The sequence below is a fragment of the Neofelis nebulosa genome, chromosome 4, assembly GCF_028018385.1.
Source record: "Neofelis nebulosa isolate mNeoNeb1 chromosome 4, mNeoNeb1.pri, whole genome shotgun sequence".
Classification (NCBI taxonomy): domain Eukaryota; kingdom Metazoa; phylum Chordata; class Mammalia; order Carnivora; family Felidae; genus Neofelis; species Neofelis nebulosa.
This window is the reverse complement of record NC_080785.1, coordinates 137,122,712-137,143,571: the sequence shown is the minus strand read 5'-3', so window position 1 is coordinate 137,143,571 and position 20,860 is coordinate 137,122,712. Positions and strand designations below refer to the sequence as shown.

The window sequence follows — 20,860 nt, the reverse complement described above, 5'->3', positions numbered from 1 at the left end:
CCAGCATGAAGTTAGGTTAAGGTATGGATGAGTTATTTCTACGATTTTTTAGTTATAGCCAGGCTATTCTTTTCTTAGGGTTTTCAGGAAAGAGAGTGTGAGATCTGAAAGTCAAACTGAGCTGGGTTTGGTTCCGGGCTCCAGTATTCTAACATCAGCTCTGAACCTTGAAAATGTTCCTAACTGCTACTTGGTCTTAGCATTCCCATCTAAATATTCGGTGATAACAGCTGCTCTGTCAAAGTGATAAAAATGAAATGAGAAAACCAACGGACTCCACCTGTATATCACCTGTAATATAAACAACTCAATAAAAAGAGGTTAGCTTCCTTGTTTCCCAGACAGGTGGTTGTCTATGCCACATGCTTTTCTTTTTCAACCCAACACATACTCTTTGGGATTGCATGATTCCCACCCTTAACCTTTCCAAAAATGCAAATGGGTATTTTCTAGATGAGGGGATTCAAGCTCCCCAGACGGGCATAATAACCGATTTCAAATAAGGACAATTCACTTTCTGCTAATGAAAGGGGATTCACACTTGTTCTGGTCTGGGCCACTGGAATTTTCAACTACATTCACATTTGCAAGACAACCTTGAAGAGGCTCCTGGTACATCCACTTAGTACCGCCCCCCTCTTCCCTCACCTCACTCCTAGGCCTTAGTGAATCACCCTTTCTCAGATTCCCTTCCAGTCTCCTAACCACCAATCATATCCCAACACTTCCAGGAAACTAAGACAATTGATAATTACCAATACTCAAGGGAAATATTTCTGAATTCACAATCAGGAATTGATTAACATCTAAACACAGCCTAATGTATATTCACAATTTGGAAATGGGCAGTAGGTACAGAGATAATGCTCTGCCCTTCCCCCCTCCAAAGAATATCAAACCATAATCAGCATATATAAGATCCGTGACCCGTACTTAATTGTTACCCACTGACTGGAACAGGGGTTATTATTACATCAAAGCTACAATATCCCTAATAAAATAACAGTCTTTGCACCCTTTGTTTTTAAGTCTACTCTTGAAAATGCCCCTGTGATCACCTAACAAATCCAAATTTTAAAATGACTAAGACCTACCATAATAATTTGACCAAGTTAATATAATCTGACCTAGTTAATAGTATCATATTATGCTCTTCAGTCTCAAATAGTTACACTCAAAAGAACAATCAAGCTACAATAATGTTTCCAGAAAACATACATTGAATTTTTTCCCCACATTTGGCTTTGACCTTGCTACGCCATTTGTGGGATCTCATCCTATAGACATATTTGCACTTGTGTGAAATGATTTATATCCATGTTATTTAATGCAGGTAGTGTTTTGAAACATTAAAAGTATTTATCCATAGGGAACTAGTTAAATAAATCTCATGGCCATGCTGATACAATGAGATTATACAGCCATTTAAAATATATAATGAATGTTGGGGCGCCTGGGTGGCTCAGTCAGTTAAGCCGCCGACTTCGGCTCAGGTCATGATCTCGCGGTCCGTGAGTTCGAGCCCCGCGTCGGGCTCTGTGCTGACAGCTCAGAGCCTGGAGCCTGTTTCAGATTCTGTGTCTCCCTCTCTCTGACCCTCCCCCATTCATGCTCTGTCTCTCTCTGTCTCAAAAATAAATAAACGTTAAAATTTTAAAAAAAAAAATTAAAAAAAAAAAAAATATATATATATATAATGAATGCTTTCTTACTGCATTGCAAAAACTGATCAGACATCCTATTAAATAAAAGACCAAGGTACCAAACAGCATGTATTGCACACTACCTTTTGTGTAAAATAGGGGAGACATAAAAACACATGCACAAAACACATTTGTTTATATACACACATGCACATGTATCCTTGTATTTACATAAAGAAGTTTCAGAAGGGTGATCAAAAACTAATGGCATTGCATGTAATATTGAGAAAGAAGAATGTAAAATTAGGCAAATAAAGATAGGTTTAGGAGAGAGATTACTTATTTAATACTTTTTGAAATATTTTGTTTCATGAACCATATACATGTATTATCTATTCAAAAAATGCATTAAAAATCAATTAGCGGTAAAACATGACATTCCATTTTCAAGTTTAAAACAGTACCTATAAGGTCACATTTTGTGACTGACCATGACTCTTTGCCCTCTTCTTTTTTAAAAAAAATGTTTTTAAAATATTTTTACTTATTTTTGAGAGACAGAGCGTGAGCAGGGGAGGGGCAGAGAGTGAGACACGGAATCCGAAGCAGGCTCCAGGCTCTGAGCTGTCAGCACAGAGCATGAAATGGGGCTTGAACCCACAAACTGTGAGATCACGACCTGAGCCAAAGTCAGATGCTTAACCGCCTGAGCCACCCAGGCGTCCTTCTAATACCATGCATACTCATACTGAAAAACAAGGCGTGTGCGTGCACGCACACAGATACACACATTTAAATTAATAAATTAATAAAGGAGAAAACTCTTGGAGAAGAAAAGTCCCCAAAACTATTTTTGAAGAGCTCCACAAAGCCTTATTCCATACACCTTATTTCATCAATCACATTAAGGTGAGCTGCAATCTCCTGTAGCTGATGAGACTCTTCTATTCACAAAACACTTATGCCTGAATGGCCCCGATCCTCCAAAGCGCCCAGGACAGAGGCATCCTCACCACTGTTGCGTAGACATGCTCACCTTCATAGGTGCCGACTTCCAGAAGGGTCCCGCTCTGCTCGAGGTCCAAGAACTCCTTCACAGTCAGAAAGTTATAGTCCACGCCAGGCACTTCTCCTTCTCTGGGAGACCGCGTTGTGCCTGCATAAATGCAAGGGACACCATCAGTCAACGCAAACAGGAAGCTCCCCATTTAGGTGTAATTAACATAACCTGTTCCGTAGGCTGGAGGACCCGCGAGGGTCCACCTATCTGCCCGGACCGGACCGGGACCTGGTCAAGGCACCTTCGTTCTAACAGCACAGCATCCCCACTTCCACCCTCTAGTGCTGGCGACCTTCAGGCGGGAGAAAGAGCAAACCAAGCACAGCTGGGTAGCCTGGGGTGAGTTTTATCATTTCTTAAAATGCACTGAATGAAAAAGGCAGACTGGATTTTACACGGACAATATTCACAACCAGCAGCTTTTAGGACTCCAGTAAATACTAAAAAGTTATCCACCTTAAGCTCAGAGCCTAAGGGGTTTATGTGTTTACCACAGGCCTCACAATTCTTGTGTTCCGAGGTACATCCAGCAAGTTCCAATGTAATAAGCCGTTTGAAGAAAATGACACCCACTGCATCAACATATCACTAGAGAAACGCAATTACCCAAGATCGGTGGATGGAGATCTCCCAGGGTTTAAAATGCTGCTGCTCTCTGTGTAATTAATATGTTTGACGAAAAGAGGCCACCCCTAAGTTCTGACTGGAAAGAAGGGACACTGAATTTACTAGGAAATCCTCCTCTTGAATTAATATGGTCATTCGCTCAGTGACTAATGAACATAACAATTCTTCTAATGAGTCATACGGAGCCTCTGGAGTATTTAAGTCACCCAGCTCAGGTGCTAGGCTCCAGACCTATCATTTTAGCCTAATCTCAACAAAAAGTATGGAAGGAATGAGGAAGGAATGTGGTTTACATACAAACCAAAGAAGAAAACCAACCAAGAAGCCATTACATAGTGTGTACTAGGAACTAATGTTAAATATTAGGAATGACCAAAAGAGAGCCAAACACATGATTTCTGCTCTTACATTCAAGTTAGGTGAAGCATCTACATAACTTATTTTGCAAGGCACCATTAGCTGTGATGCTTTAAGGTCAATGTTTCCTACATAATGAGCAGGGATTCTTCTTGATTCCTAGAAACTTAGTACGCAAGGATTTCCCCTAATCCTGGAAACTTTAAAACAATTAAATAACCAACTGTTTGTACCTTGTGGCTCTAATGTTCTATGATCACTTGCCTAGGTGAATGATCATGTCCATACACCTACGGTGGCTATCCAGAATCCTTTCAAGTCAAAAACGAAACAAAAAACAAAACAAAAAAACCCCCACACACCTCAACACTTGCTGCATATTTAACTCGGGGTAAGTACATTTTAAATGAGCCTGATTTTTCCAATATCTGAAATCTGAATGTTTTAAAGAGTTGCACAGTGTCCACCGTATGGTTGTATTGCACACGTTTGCTTATCAGGTCCCACATACTAAAGCTTTCTGGGAAAGAAGCCTTCTTGTGTCCAGAAGTCTACTCTTGATTTTTTTTTTTAATGTTTACTTATTTTTTGAAGGAGAGACACAGAGTGTGAGGGGGGGGGGGGCGGGCGGCAGAGAGAGAGGGAGATACAGAATATGAAGCAGACTCCAGGCTCTGATCTGTCAGCACACAGCCCGACGTGGGACTCGAACTGTAGACTTTGCGATCGTGACCTGAGCCAAAGTTGGACGCTTAACTGACTGAGCCATCCAGGTGCCCCCAGAAGTCTACTCTTGTACCATCTCCTAACTTCCCATTTCTGGCTCACCTGGCAAATGATACAAGTCCCTTTAGGTAGACTACAAGCTTTAAACTGCAATCTCCAATATCAGGCACAGAGCAGGTACTCCAGAACCATAAAGAATACCATATACTGTTGATGAGTAGGTGTCTGTGGTGGGAATGATAAGTTCAAGGCTTGCCACTCCTCCCAACAACCTGTGGTCCTGGGAATGTTCCTTAGCTTCTGTTATTACTTAGTTTCCTCATCTGTGAACTAGGGATAACAGTGGTACCTACGCTATAGGTTTGTTGTGTGCACTGAATGAAGTAAACCTTTCAGAAGGCTTAGCTCAATAATTGTCAGCACATATTATAGTTTATAGCATTGTCAGAATGAAATGAGTTGACAGAATGCTATAGTTCAAATATTTACAGAGGTCCCAATTAAAGCAAGCACCAGTTCAGGCACTGAGGAAACACTGGTGAATAAGACAAAGCCCCTGACCTAATGGAATTTACATTTTACTATGAAAGAAGAAAAAAATGCATATGTGAATATAGCATATCATTACAGGTGGAAACAATTCGTCCATAGGAAACATAGATGAACGTGTCTCAGAGCAATGTAAGGTAAAGGATTTTTTTTTTTTTTTTTTTTTTTTTTTTGATAAAGGATTTACAAGTATCTTGGAAGAGGAGTGCCTGGGTGGTTCAGATGGTTAAGCGGCTGACTTCGGCTCAGGTCATGATCTTGCGGTTCATGAGTTCAGGCCCGGCCTCAGGGCTCTGTGCTGACAGCTCAGAGCCTGGAGCCTGCTTCAGATTCTGTGTCTCCCTCTCTCTCTCCCCATCCCTCGCTCATGCTGTCTCTCTCTTTCTCTCTCTCTCCCCAAAAAGAGTAAACATTAAGAAAAAAATTTTTTAAAGTATCTTGGAAGAAGGAAGCAGGGTAGGGGGCGGGGAAGTTATTTTAGCTGGGGATTAGGAAAAAGCAGGCTAAGGAGCGGCCACCTAAAATGAGAGCCATGACAAAGTGATGGGAAAGTAGGGGAGTGGTGGGGAGGCCAAGAACTTTGATGCAGGAATAGGCTCCGTGTGTTGGGGGAAGGGCAGAGTAATTGTGACAGAATAATGGAAAGGAGGTTAGAAATAAAAGCAAGGGGACACCTTAGGGAAGCCACAGCAGACACTTCATATTTTATCCTAAGGAAGATGGGAAGCCACTGGAAGGTTTTCAGCAGGGTGGTGCTATGATTCATTTTAAGAAGATCATGAAGCTTGACTGAGAACAGGCTTTGGGCAGAGGAGTAGGAGGAGGTGGGCAAGAACAGAAGCAATGAAACCAGTGAGGGGGCTATTACAGGGTCCATGTGAGAGAAAATCAGGGCATGGACAAGAATCGCAGGGTGGGGAGTAGTGCAAAGCAATCAGATTTCTATCATCCGTGGTGAATATTACAAATAGCTGTGATACAGTCCACAGGATAGACAGATTAAACTCACCAAGCCACACTAGGTCTGTATTTCGAAGACAGAACTTGTTGATGGAGTGGAGGGAGTGTGTAAGAAAAAGAGAAGGATAAAGACTGACATCCCAATCTTTGACCTGGGCAAAATAGGCAAATGGCCTGGTGCCCTTTACAGAGATTAAGAAGACAGGGGAGGCAGTGGTTCCTAGGGGAAAAAAACATTAAGAGTTCACTCGTGGGCAGGTCAAGTTTGATATGCTGATTACACACGTAGATGCGGAGGGCTATGGACAGCTGACCAGGTAAGTCTGGAGATCAGAGTGGAGACAGGGACACAAAATCGGGAGTGATCAGCAAACCACTGGCATTTGAAGGTAAGAGACAGAGATCATCCAGGGAGAGTGTGTGGTGTGTGTAGAAAAAGAAGGCAAGAGGTTTGGGTTGAACACTAAAACCTTGTAATTTTTAGGAACTGAGAAAGACCCTCAAAGAAAACTAAGACGTAGCAGTCAGCAAGGCAGGAAGAAGCAAATGTTGTCTTGGAGCCAGGTGACAAAAGCTGTTTATCCGGCTGCTCAGAAGACACAGTCTCCACCATATTGGGAAACCCCAGTGTGGGGCAAGAACAGAAACTCTCTGAAACTTGCCATGAAGGGGTCTGTCCTAAATGTGTTCTGTATGGCAACTTTCTACTCAGGCACCGTACCATAAATCCATTAACCTAATCTATCCCCCAACCCCACCCCCACCCCCAAAAAAAGATGAGGATAAATAAAACCAAATGAAAGATCTGTTGGGTTTTTGCGGTCTTCCAAAACCAGACAACGATGGGTTTTCCCCTCTCCTTCAGTAGCCGCCTTCTCTTTGCCATTGACCAGTTTGCCAGATTTCATTTCAAAGCAACAGTCACCCCTGGGTCTTAATTTCCTGAAAGGATTCAAAATTACAGAAGAACTTCAAAAATGCTACATTTTAGAGGAATAATGAAACCAGTAGATACTCTTCTCCCGTGTAAATAAATATGTTTGGTGGCCTTTGAGCTGCAGGGGAAGGAGGTGGGGGGCGGGTTAGTCTCCACCCACGGAACCTTCAGGGTTTATTACCCAGACAAAACCTTTCTACTCGGCAGGCTAGCAGGAGGTTTACTCCCAGTTATCCTCCGAGTAACCCGCCCTGGGTCTGGGCCAACATGACCAGGCTCCATTCAGTGACGCTAGGGAGAAAAGGGCAGGGGAGGGGACCCCGCCTCCTCTTTTCTTCTAGCAGAATGACAGGCTGCCGGCTGGACACACGCCTGGCAGATGGCATTTCAAAGGGTTTTCAGGAGCCATCTGGGGTGGGTACAATTATTACAAACCACACTTCTAACAAAGCCAGAAGGGTTACTTCCTGGCAGATGAGAAGTAAAACAAATTCTATCATGTTCCTCAGGGACAGCGTATTAAAAAAAAATAATAATCACCAGGCTGACAAAGTGGGGTTTTCCACATCCTACAACACTGCCTTCTGCTTGTCTAGCCAGAAATCGGGCCAGTGTCTTACAGTTATTAGATTTAAGCAAATAAGCACAGTGTTCACCTCCTTGCCTGCAAAAAAACAAACAAACAGAAAACAGGAGTGAGAGAGAAGATCAAACCGTAGAGTAGGAAAGGATAGCATCCATTAACTGGATGCTTACTTAAGGTCACAGGCAATGTTAAGCACTCCGTCAATACTCCTGGATTTGTTACAAGAAAGGTAAAAGGAAAGACTGTTATTACACTCATTTTATTGATGAGGAAGCTGAGAGAGAAAGGAAAGTTAACTGCCCAAGGTCATGTAACAAGGAAGCCAGGAAGAGGTATGGTCTCTTAGGAAAACAAATCTCTTTAGATATTTGTGGCAGCAGGGTTTGTAGCAAAAACAAAACAAAAAGACCGAAGCAAAAGCAGTCCTCCAAAATGAAAACCCGAGTGCCCATAAATATGGGAATGATTGCATGGAATACGGTAGATTCACCCTCAGGAAAATGTTTTCACTATGTAAACAACAGTGAGATCTACGCACAGTCACCAGAAGGAAGGAATGTCTATGATGTTCAGCTGAGTGACACAAACAAGTTACAGAATACTATGTAAACTATCACTGCCTTTTAGTGAAGCCCTATGGATGCTGCATGTTTTTTGAGTTAAGAAATCATTAAGTGGGCAGAATAATCCTAAATCCTTAGCAGAGGTAACCTCAGGAATGTGGGTTCAGAAACGAACAGAGACAACATGATTATTCCTTTAAATACCTCTCATACTCTGAATTGTACGAATGGGTATGTAGCTGTTCCGGCGTTTCATAAATTGAATGATTATTTCAGGAATCTTGAACAACTTGATTCTTGGGTACCCTACTCAACTATCTCCCATAGTCACTTAGTCCTTGCAAAACTGTGCAACAGAATACAGGCTCCAAGTGAATCAAACAAACAGTTATGTTCCAAGGTTTCCCGTGGCACAGAAAGCCGGCATCCATGTCAACAACACTTACCTTTAGTTAATGAATAAAAATATACTACATATAAAGTTGAGAAGATGGTGCTGTTCATTTTCTGCCTAATTTTATTTTATTTTTTATTTAAAAAATTTTTAATTAAAAAAAATTTTTTTTTTCTCTTAAGGTTTATTTATTTTTGAGACAGAGAGAGACAGAGCATGAACTGGGGGGGGGGGGGGGGTCAGAGAGAGAGGGAAACACAGAATCTGAAACAGGCTCCAGGCTCTGAGCTGTCAGCACAGAGCCCGGCGCGGGGCTCGAACTCACGGACCGCGAGATCGTGACCTGAGCCGAAGTTGGACGCTCAACCGACCGAGCCACCCAGGTGCCCCTGCCTGATTTTATTTTTTAAACCTCAATCCATTAGTCACTTAAAGAGAGCCTTTTTTAAGTGTTAAAATGCTTACAAAATTTCACTGGGTAGTCAATGCCATCAAACTTTCCCACCACCTGATCATAACTGAACAACTGAATTTGAGCTACGCCCTGCTGAATGTCTCAGTATGAATTAGCAATGCCCCCAAAAGTCCACCTTTTAAAGCCTGAGTGGCTGCTTGCTTCTTACGCACATTTTATGGTTCATAAACTTTTGGTATACTTGGCTTGAGTGATCCTTCCTGAGGAAATCACAAAGTGACCTTCCTTATCAAACTCCACAAACCGTGGCTATAGAAAGGAAGATGGATCCAGCGCTCATTAGATCTCTCCTTTGAATCTGAACATTCTCGTGCAACATCCAATCGAGGAAGCAAACGAAATCTTAGGGATGGCACGCACCATGCTGTTTCCTCCTGCCTCATATTCCCAGCATCATCAGGGTTTCAGGCGAGCTGTCACTCAGTACCTGTCCAAAAGGTCTCAAGGCCAGAATGCTAATAGAAGAATCATTACCCTACTAAGACTAAATTGTTAGTAGTCAGTGATTTCACCTGCTGTTAAATTAATCTGGGTCCTGCTTCTCAAAATCCAACAATGAGACTTCAAAAAATTATAGTCCCTTCAACTACCTTCGATGTTAAGGCAAGATCATTTCGTACAATAAAGCAATTACTCGCATTGCTTGAAATTCGTTGGCTATCTAGGACAGGCTCATGCTGTTCATTTCTTTTCACTAATGGAGATGAAGCACAGTTGAATGTACTGTTCCTCCAAATTCATTCAGTCACCTACCACTCACACAATTTTTGCCATATTACAGGACAGGCAGTAAGATTTACTCAATATTTGCCCTTCAAATCAAACTACTTTTTGAAAAATGGAACTATACTCATGTAAAAAAGAAATGCTTAACTGTTACATACCTATTAGGGTTTTCTTTTTTTTAAGTTTATTTATTTATCTTTGAGAGAGAAAGAGCAGGGGAGGGGCAGAGAGAAAGGGAGAGGGAGGATCCCAAGAGAGCTCCATGCTGTCAGGCCAGAGCCCAACAGAGGGCTTGATCTCTCTCACAAGCTGTGAGATCATGACCCCAGCTGAAATCACGAGTCAGATGATAACCGACAGAGCCACCCAGGCGCCCCCTAAAATAGTTTTAAAAACCTTACAATACCAAAAGCTGGCAAAAGTATGAAGCAACTGAAACTCTCATACATCGTTGGGAAGGCTGCAAAATGGCACAACCAGTGGGAAAAGAGTTTTGTCATTTTGATAGGACACTAAACATAAATTCACCATGTGACCCAACAGTCACACTCCTAGGGATTTATCCTAGAGAAATGAAAACTTCTGTCCACACAAAAACTGATACGCAAAGGTTTACAGCGGCCTTATGCGGAATCACTCCAAACTAAATGAAAACAAACTTAATGCTCTTCAACTGGTGAAAGGACAGACTGTATTCAGTCCCTGCAGACTGTAGACAGGCAAAGCATGGATGAACCTCAAATACATTGTGCCAAGTGAAAGAAAAGCCAGACTCAAAAGGCTGCCTCCTGTGTGCTCCCATTTATTTGATTCTCTCTAAAAGGCAAGGCTGCAGGATGGATAAGGAGTCATCAGTGGCTGGCAAATGTGCAGATAGAGTTGACCACAAAGCAAGAGCACAGGGGGCGGGGGAGAGAACTGTTCTGTACCCCGACTGTACTTCCTCCGTGTTTCTCAGCACCTACAGAACTATATGTACATATATGTATACATATATATACCACGAAGGGTGATTTGACTACTTATAATTTATTTTATAAAAAGAACACATTTAGCATTACCTCAAGTGAAGAATGGGTTTCATTCTGCCATAAACAATAAGCGACTAAAAATAAATATAGCAAAAACAAAATAAAGCCATTCCATTTTACTAGAGCCTAATGCTCTGAGCCTGAGGTCTGCGTCCTCTTATTACAAGGGGGAGATTGACAAACATCAGAAAGCTGTTAGAGACCCATTTAGCACCAATTTGAGACTTTCTACTTCACAGAACTATGACGATTGTTCAAAAATTACAAAGAAAAGCGGCTGCTCAATGTTCGAGCAGCAGCAAGAAGCAGAGAACAAGTTTTAGGCACCAAATAGATGCCTAACTCATCTCCCATCATCTTACAATCATTGAGAACCACTGTAACCAGGCCTCCAACCCCTGAGGAAACACTGGGAGAGGTTAGAGGCTTGAGGGCCCAAGTCTGTGTCCACCACCTTACCCTCTAAAGAATTTAGATTGCTGAACTTTGCCGGCCTTCCTTTCCTCACATATAGGTAAGGATGGGAATGATAGAAATAAATAAAAAATGTAAATAATAAAAATTTTTACATGGAAGTAAAACAAATGGCTGTACTCAGGGCTCTGGGTGACCCTCGGATGACACAATGCCTGTGTGGACCTATCTCATCACAGCGTCTAGCTGCAGGAAGCATCCGAAACAAACCAAGGAGTTGATTTCCGCAGATGTTGATTTCCGTCCCAGGATGTGAATTTCAACAACAGGCTTGCAGATCTCATGGAGAAAAATCTCTGTGCTTATGATTTAGATACAATAAAATCATTTTGTGTCAATGCAAAATATCTTCAAATTCAAACCCACATCATTCTTTGGATGCCGACCCTCCGTTAATGCAGCCTGCTTTACTGCGTGTAGGAGCTTGTAGGCCTATTAGCTATTTCAGTCCTTGGTTTCAAATTAAAAATGGAGTGAACACAGGTTCTACAAACTAAGCAGTCTTTATGGTTTCACCCTGTACAGAAAGTTCCTGCCTCCCTGGCTCTGATTTATAAATGACCTTCTTCCTTTTCTCACCAGCCCAGAAATACAAATCTCATTGCATTTGCCATTGCAAACATTCTTCTATGAGGAGACGCCTTTTTCTTAGGGAGACAGGCCAATCACAAGAAGAATGTAATTTTTTTTTTTTTTGCTTTTTAAAAAATATTTATTTTTGAGAGAGGGACAGACAGACAGACAGACAGAATCTGAAGCAAGCTCCAGGCTGTGAGCTGTTGGCATGAGCCTGAAGCAGAGCTCAAACTCACGAACCGCAAGATCATGACCCGAGCCACAGTTGGACACTCAACCGACAGAGTCACCCAGGTGCCCCGCAAGAAGTATGTAAATCTCTTCATGCTCCAAACAGATTTAGAAACGACATAGCCACAAATGCAGACCAGAGCCATAAAGATTTGAAACACAAACAATTTTTCTCTGGTGCCTTAAAGGTGGCAACAGGCACCCAACTGTGGAGCCATCAGAATGTGTACTGTATGTTATCTTCCTGGATTTTTAAATAAAACCACTCTCTTTTACCAAAGCTTTTGTATCGCCAACACTGCTACTTAACATGAAGTATCCAACAGAAGTCCAACAGATCTTTTCTCATAAGAGAACATACATATGTTTAAAAGAAGTCCACCTGGTCTCATCCTTGCATCCTTCCAAATCTCTATCCTTTGGGAAAGGGGTAGAGGGAGCATGAAGCTAGGCCACATAGATACGACCACTGAAAGTCAAGAGAGACTCTTGATTAGGGAATAAAAAATAAAAACATTAACAGTTACTATTTATTGAGCACTTACTATGTGCCAGGGAATTGCTAGGTATGTGCTCCACAGATGCCAGAACCCGGATGCTCGTCAGGGAGCAGAGGGTGTTAGAACGGCCCCTCCAGCCAACACATGATGGCATCTCTATCATTCTCCTTACAACCATATCTAAAGTGTTGTGCGCTCTGTCAGGTGATGGGAGTAAGCAAGACCCCGAGAAAGCTTAAAGCCTGTGAGGAAAGAATAATAGGCGAGAGGACGGAGAAACCAGAGAAGGCTCCGGGTTCTCTGATCACAGGGACCTCACAGAAAAACCAGAGGTGAGAGAAAAGCGTGCTAAAGAGGAAGAAAACGTTGCAGTGTGACAAGAGGGGAGAGATGTACAAGGTAGTCATGGAGCCTTGGCAAGGGCTGCAAGTATTCTGTGGCTCTTATTTGGTGTGTGAGCGTGTGTGTGTATTGGATGGAGGGAGAGATGGGAAAACGTACAGGGAAGGAGGGGGTAAAGACTCAAGATACTGGTGGTCTCAGACGTGAGAGCTCAGTGGACTCGGAATGGTCATAGGAATGAATGGGTCTCAAACTGCCATTTAGTGTCAGTGAGCAACACCACACACACACACACACACACACACACACACACACACACACACTGTGCTATGTTTTCAGCGGAATTAAGTTGTTTTCAGAGAGCCTAGAATCTGATTGGGCCTGGGTCCAATCCAAATAGATGCCTCCTTATAAAAAACTAAAAGGGACTTGACTGATATCGTCCCTAGAGAACACCACAAAATGAGAACCAAAGAAGGGCAACCTACTCCTAGGAGGACAGGGATCAAAGTTTTTAAGCTGTTGACCTGTTATTTAATGTTCTACAAATCTCCACTCCCTCCTTCATTTCAAAGGAAGCCTTATTGAGGAAGGAAGGTCTCACGTGGTATGATGGTTGTTTCTCTGTGTCAACCTGACTAGGTTAGAAAATGCCTGGTTACTTCGTAAAACGTCATTTCTGGCTGTGTTTGTGGGAGTTATCTCCTGAAGAGCTTTGCAGGAAGACGACTACCCTGGCCAAGTGTAGGTGGGTATCAGCCAATCTACTGGGAGTCTGAATAGAACAAGAAGGCAGATGAAGGGCAAATTCACTCTCTGCTTGTGCCGAGACATCCTTCTTCTCCTGCCCTCAGACTATGCGGCAGTGGAGGTTCTCATTTTGGGGCCTTCAGAGTCAGACAAGGACTTATACTTTTGGCTACTCTGGTTCTCAGAACTTGGGACTCGGGCTCAATCACACCACAGATTTTCCTGGTTCTCAATATGCAAAGACCAGAGTGTAGGATTTTTTAAGTGTCTACAACTGCCTGCATGAGCCAATTTGTACCGTAAAGATCATTCTGCCCCTCCCACTCTCTCTCTACACATACTGTCTTCCTCCCCCCACCCCCTAACCCATTCTCCTTCTCTGGAGAACCTTACTACACGGGTCACCACAAATGGATCCTGTGGGAAGCACCACTTTAATTAGACATTCCCTCCGTCTAAACCTTCCAACCATCTTAACAAAGGTCACAAGTAACACCCTCATCTTTCAAATCCTGACCATGACAAAGAATACTCAGTAATCATGTCTCGAATGGAATACTGCCAAGCTGCTCAACAGCAAGTTTATCAAGACAAATGTTGTCAAGCCATCAACAACTCACATGATGGTTACCACAAGATCTTTTCGAGTTCCGTCTTGCATAGAGGAACAACACGTGATAGAGGCACAGGAATCTCATTAAAGAATCACACCTAAGACACTGGGAATAAATAAACGCTTGGCATTTGTCCCGCTGTGCTGATGATTTTAAAAGTGGCCTAGATACCAGAGATGGGGAGCATCTGATCTGGTTTTTGTGATCTTACTTCTAGCTCGACTCTCTACAACTGTGACTGGGGCTGAAGAGAAACAGGTTTTCAGTACCTCATCCGAGGGAGCCACCAAGAGGAAGACAGTTCAACAGGAACTGTTCCAATTGTCCATACATCCTTTTCCTGAAGGCCAGGTGTCCTTTGTTATTAGAAGTTTGAACATGTTCCCTTTCTTTTTTTTTTAAAATTTTTTTTTCAACGTTTTTTTATTTATTTTTGGGACAGAGAGAGACAGAGCATGAACGGGGGAGGGGCAGAGAGAGAGGGAGACACAGAATCGGAAACAGGCTCCAGGCTCCGAGCCATCAGCCCAGAGCCTGACGCGGGGCTCGAACTCACGGACTGCGAGATCGTGACCTGGCTGAAGTCGGACGCTTAACCGACTGTGCCACCCAGGCGCCCCGAACATGTTCCCTTTCAAGGAGATGCACACAATTCCAAGGAGGAATGTGGACCTTGCAGACTGCTGAGGGCATCCATCACATTATGAATCAGAGGGAGGATATATATATATTTGCCTACGGAAGCCTTTGGCAAGCGACTAGCTCCTGACAATGAATAAAGGCAGCGATTTTTTCAAAAGGAAGGAACTCGTATAAGAAGAATCAGGTTCTAGTTCCAGCTTGGGCACTAAAATTAATTATGTCACTGACCTTAGAAAATCCCTTTTTATGCAGTCAATGTCCTTACCTGTAAAACAGGAAGGGTAACCATTGCCAGACTATATATCACAGAATCCTTGTAACAAATCAATTCCTATGCAAGGATACAAAATCCTTAGCAAATTTAAGGCATGCTATGCTTTAGCAAATTATGCTCAGGGAGGGGTGCCTGGGTGGCTCACTCAGTTAAGTGTTTAAGCGTCTGACTTTGGCTCAGGTCATGATTTCACGGTTCATGTGTTCAAGCCCTGCGTCAGGCTCTCTGCCATCAGGGCAGAACCTGCTTTGGGTCCTCTGTCTCCCTCTCTGCCCTTCCCCCATCACATACGCACACACACTCTCTCTCTCTCAAAAATAAATAAACATTAGAAAAAAATTATGTTCAGGGCACCTGGGTGATTCAGTCAGTTAAACGTCCAACTCTTGATTTCGGCTCAGGTTCACGAATTCAGCATTCATGGGATCAAGCCCCGCCTTGGGCTTTATACTGACAGCACAGAGCCTATGTGGGATTCTCTCTCTCTCTCCCCTTCTCTCTGCCCTTGCCCCAGTTGTGCATGTACATGTCCTCCCTCTCTCAAAAATCACACAGCTGGCAGTGCTGCGGCAGAGGCAAGATTTGAACGCAGGACCTCACAGCCACATAACAGCAACAGCTCCTGGATGTAAAGAAACACTGGGGTGGAGGAACGGACTGGTGGGGAGGGAGCAGGTGACCCTCCACAGCTCTCTGCCTGAGGGTGAATAAATCATCACCTGTCCTCAATCTAGAAAGGTCAGGGGGCTGATGAAGTGGAGCAGCAGGGGAGAATGCTTCCCCCTCACGACTTTTTTGATCCCACACTCAAGCTCTTAAGAACTATGTCTTACTACTCTTAGCCAGATTAATGAGGTAAATTGGGCCGGAGGTGGGGCCCTTGGGCGGCTGAGTCGGTTAAACTTCTGCCTTCAGCTCAGGTCAGGATCCCATGGCCAGTGAGTTCGAGCCCCCGAGTCAGGCTCTGTGCTGACAGCTTAGAGCCTGGAGCCTGCTTCACATTCTGTGTCCTCCCCCTCTCTCTCTGCCCCTCCCCTGCTCACGCGCTGTCTCGTTCTGTCTCTCAAAAATAAATAAATGTGAAAAAAAATTGAAAAAAAAATTAGGCCACAAGCCAGTGAACAGGAAGGTCAGGTAGTAACTTGAAACTAAATATTAACCACTCTTCTTCTTTTACGTGAGGAAGGGAACGCTGGCACTCGAACCTCATGGAAACCCTGCATTCATTAAAAACAGTAAAGTGAGGGGCATCTGGGTGGCTCAGTTAAGTGCCTGACTTCGGCTCAGGTCACAATCTGGAGGTTCACGAGTGCAATCCCCGCGTCAGGCTCTGTGCTGGCAGCTCAGAGCCTGGAGCCTGCTTCAGATTCTGTGTCTCCCTCCCTCTCTCTGCCCCTCCCCCACTTGTCTTCTGTCTCTCTCAAAAGTAATAAACATAAAAAAAAAAAGCAAAGTGAAAATTCTCAAGCTCTCATTGATTCATTTCAAACATTCAGCAATCGGGAAATAAAGGGTAAGAATCTCTACCCTAGATGCACGCTTATCAAAAATCAACTTTTGAGGGGCGCCTGGGTGGCTCAGTCGGTTAAGCGTCCGACTCAGGCTCAGGTCATGATCTCGCGGTCTGTGGGTTCGAGCCCCGCATCGGGCTCTGTGCTGACAGCTCAGAGCCTGGAGCCTGTGTCAGATTCTGTGTCTCCGTCTTTCTCTGACCCTCCCCTGTTCATGCTCTCTGTCTCAAAAAAATAAATGTTAAAAAAAAAAAATCAACTTTTGAGGATTAACCTGAGGCATTTTTGTTCAAAATGGAATTCCAGAAGTCACTAAACCCATATCCTAGCACTAAAGGCTGTTTATGATAAAAGGGGACGATGTCAGATAGACCTTCTCCATTATGACAGGCAATACTTTTTACGTTCTCTGAATTAATGACAGCAATTGTCTGAGTAAGAAGAAATGAATGAATTCTAATGATCTCCACCAGATAATTTCAAAAGGAAATCTGAAAATGATTATTTTGGTGAAAAGCTACAATGAATTAAGACTATCAAGTTTCCAGAAATTAGGTGACTTTGTAAGTCTGATGCTGAATGTTTCGAATATGTGGAAGTTTCCTTTCTTTAGCTTAAAAAAGAAAAAAATCAAGAGTGACTGCTAATGGGCAGTGGTTTCTTTTGGAGGTAATGACAATATTCTAAAATCAGACAGTGACAATGGTTGCAGTTTTAGGAATACGATAAAAACGCTGAATTGTGCATTTTAAAGGGGTAGATTTTATGGAAACTGCACTGTGTATCAATAAAGCTGCTAATATTACCCGAAAGAGATGCAGAGATAAATAAAAAGTAGTCTCTGTCTTCAAGGATATTACAATTTAGTACAGGAGTTGTTATTTTTCCAGGAACAAGATGTGCAAGGTATAATTCATTCTGTAACAATGTAACAGCTGCTTCCATGAGGCCTCCCAATATATGAACAAAGAGAAGGATGAGATCAGAAAATTACCTTATATCACTTTCCTAAAAAACTGTGGGCCTCTAGACTCCCTGAATGACAAGAGAAAAACATTGTTATAAAATCTGAAATCAGACTCGGAGAGTTCTAATTCCAGCTCTAATATTTACAAACTGTGCAACTATAGCCAAGTTAAATGTTTTAGGCCTTGTTTTCCTCATCTCTAGAATGGGAGTAATAACAACACCTGCCCCATAAGGTTGTGCAAGAATTGTATAAGATGACACACATAGAATGCTTAGCCTGGTCATAATAGGAATTCAACAAACAATGGCCATCACGAGAGAAGCATCGCTACCGTCGATGCCATAACACACTCTAATTTTATTTTATTTTTAAAAAATTTTTTTTAACCTGGGGCGCCTGGGTGGCGCAGTCGGTTAAACGTCCGGCTTCAGCCAGGTCACGATCTCGCGGTCCGTGAGTTCGAGCCCCGCGTCAGGCTCTGGGCTGATGGCTCGGAGCCTGGAGCCTGTTTCCGATTCTGTGTCTCCCTCTCTCTCTGCCCCTCCCCCGTTCATGCTCTGTCTCTCTCTGTCCCAAAAATAAATAAAAAACGTTGAAAAAAAAAAAATTTAAAAAAAAAAAAAATTTTTTTAACCTTTATTGATTTTTAAGACAGAGAGAGAGAGCATGAACGGGGGAGGTTCAGAGAGAGATGGAGACACAGAATCCGAAACAGGCTCCAGGCTCTGAGCTGTCAGCACAGAGCCCGACGTGGGGCTCGAACTCACGGACTGTGAGATCATGACCTGAGCCGAAGTCGGACGCCCAACCGACTGAGCCACCCAGGCGCCCCAACACACTCTAATTTTAAAGGGAAACAGCTGTGAAAGAAAGAAAAGAAACTAGCTATTGATCATTTATGACACTGCTAACATGGAACTTACGTTTTCTGTACCTATGAGTAATGCCTAATTCAGTTCCCCCCAGACAGGCATTTACCCCCCTATCTTCACAAAACTTGCTGTCCTTAATCATCATCTTTCAAATCCTCTCCCATGAATGTACATAATACCTTCCAAACACAACTCACTGGATTATCTTGTGGTAAGAAATCACAAAATCAACACATTTGTAAATACCATCATGTAAGTTAATATTTGTCATTAAGTATCCACATCTATCTATAAGAAAATGCCTGTTTACTGGAAGACGATGAAATTGGAGGACCTCAAGCTCCCTAATTCCATGTTATCATGCTATTCTTTCTATGATTAACTCCTTCTAAAATTTTTTTTTTCAACGTTTATTTTATTTTTTGGGACAGAGAGAGACAGAGCATGAACGGGGGAGGGGCAGAGAGAGAGGGAGACACAGAATCGGAAGCAGGCTCCAGGCTCCGAGCCATCAGCCCAGAGCCTGACGCAGAGCCTGATGCAGGGCTTGAACTCACAAACTGTGAGACCATCATGACCTGAGCCGAAATCCACAGATGGATGCTTAACTGACGCTTAACTGACCAAGCAACCCAGGCGCCACATTTTTTTTCAGTTTAAAAAAAGAAAAATTTTTTTGAACATTTATTTATTATTGAGAGACAGAGAGAGACAGAGTATGGGCAGGGGAGGAGCTGAGAGACAGGGAGACACAGATTGTGAAGCAGGCTCCAGGCTCGGAGCTGTCAGCACAGAGCCTGACGCAGGGCTCGAACACACAAACTGTGAGATCATGACCTGAGCCGAAGTCAGACGCTCAACCGACTGAGCCACCTAGGTGCCCCTCTTTCTTGTTTTTAACATGTGCTCCCCCCACCCCCGGCCCTTTGTTTAATACAAACATTACCTTGTAAAGGCTTTATTGGCCTCCCCGCCCCACACCAGCTTGGGACCATCCATTACTTTATCTAACGCTTGCCAATTATCTCCATAAATATAAGTCACAGTCCAAAAAAATATGGATGATCTCAGACCCAGCTGATTAACTGTTATTGCCCTCATTTCAATTAGTTCACTTCTCAATGAGCAATTATATTCTCACATCATGGTGCACCTCTCTCACCACAAACCTGGCTCATTTTACATTACAGACTACACCTTCTAGAGAGGTGAGTCATATAAATTATTCTTCACTCTCTTAAACCAAATTTGGTAGCTTTTAGAGGTGAAATTAAAGACAATTATTAATACTTCTAAACATTGTTTGGAAAATGCAGACAGTGATGAATAGATGTCTGTGCTGATGTGATCTACTGAAAATCTTGTCCTTTAGCCATACTGACCTTTAAGACAATTATTTCATTAGAATACTTTGTGGTGTATCAGTGGTATCATTAGAAAATTAGTGGTCAGTTTTTAAAAAGTAAAATCAAATAGAAATCTTCGTTACTATAAGTTACTTGGAGTAATTATCACATAAAGCAATAAATTGTTCTATGCTTTCTAATAGAAATTGGCTCTTTTCAAACATCCTTACTTCAGAGATGTCCAGTGCCTGAGTGGGCTGCCTTCTGAGATGGCTGTAGCATTTGAAGCCTACAGGACTCTCCTTAACCCAGAATGCAAATCATGCCCTTGTCAGCTATACAACAGAACCCACTGTGAATCGATAAAATCAAATCAAGGATCAAATCAGTGACTTGAGAGACCAAAATTTTTAAACCAATTCGTTAAAAGTTAGTAACATCTTGGCTGTGACACAGGAAAGATGTCTTCTTAGAAAAACAAAACATGAAATTGTTTTACTCTTTGTGTTTTATTTTACACATATTAATTAACTGTCATATCACACAATGCTTACTGGTCCTCACCCTTGGGTTTCATCTAATTCGTCATCCCTGTCAACAGCGCCTGCTGATCAAGGGCAAAGAGAGGGTAGAGGCAATCTTTATTTCCTTGATCTGGCAGCAGGGTATGACTGCCATTAGCTTCCTGTCAGCAGGGGAGACCTGGTGATGTGATGGATGATCCCGGAGATCTTACAAGGAGTTTTCAGCAGACGCCTGCCTTTTACCCTATTTACCCAGAAGTTACTTTCTCATCTTGCGGGAGACTCACGTTTTTGCCCAGAGGGAACAACAAGTCTTTAATAAATCCAGAAGCTACCGCCACGGCCTTGGTTTCCCAAAACAAAACCAAAAAAATTTTTTAAAATGGTATTAATTGAGCCAGCTGGGAAATACAGAAAGCTGCTTCCACCCTCAACGTGTAATCCATGTTACATCTGAAAAGAGTAATGAAAAGATTAAAGCTGTTCATTTCAAAAGAGACTTGACAGAATTTTGGACAAGAAAAGTTTTGTTTTCTGTAGGTAAAACAGGAAATGACACCCTTCAGAGGAATGGGTACTGTTCTAAACCTTGCAGTGAAT

The 20,860-nt window shown here is 42.7% G+C and overlaps 1 protein-coding gene across 16 annotated transcripts in view; it reads right to left on the bottom strand.

Moving 5' to 3' along the window:
- Positions 1 to 20,860, bottom strand: part of MAGI1 (membrane associated guanylate kinase, WW and PDZ domain containing 1) — a 638,926-nt gene that overhangs the window by 127,816 nt on the left and 490,250 nt on the right. For all 16 annotated transcript variants that reach the window (XM_058726255.1, XM_058726257.1, XM_058726258.1 and 13 more), the window contains exon 3: positions 2,680 to 2,799. In XM_058726255.1, coding sequence (XP_058582238.1) covers positions 2,680 to 2,799 — 120 coding nt within the window. The remainder of the gene's footprint in view (positions 1 to 2,679; positions 2,800 to 20,860) is intronic.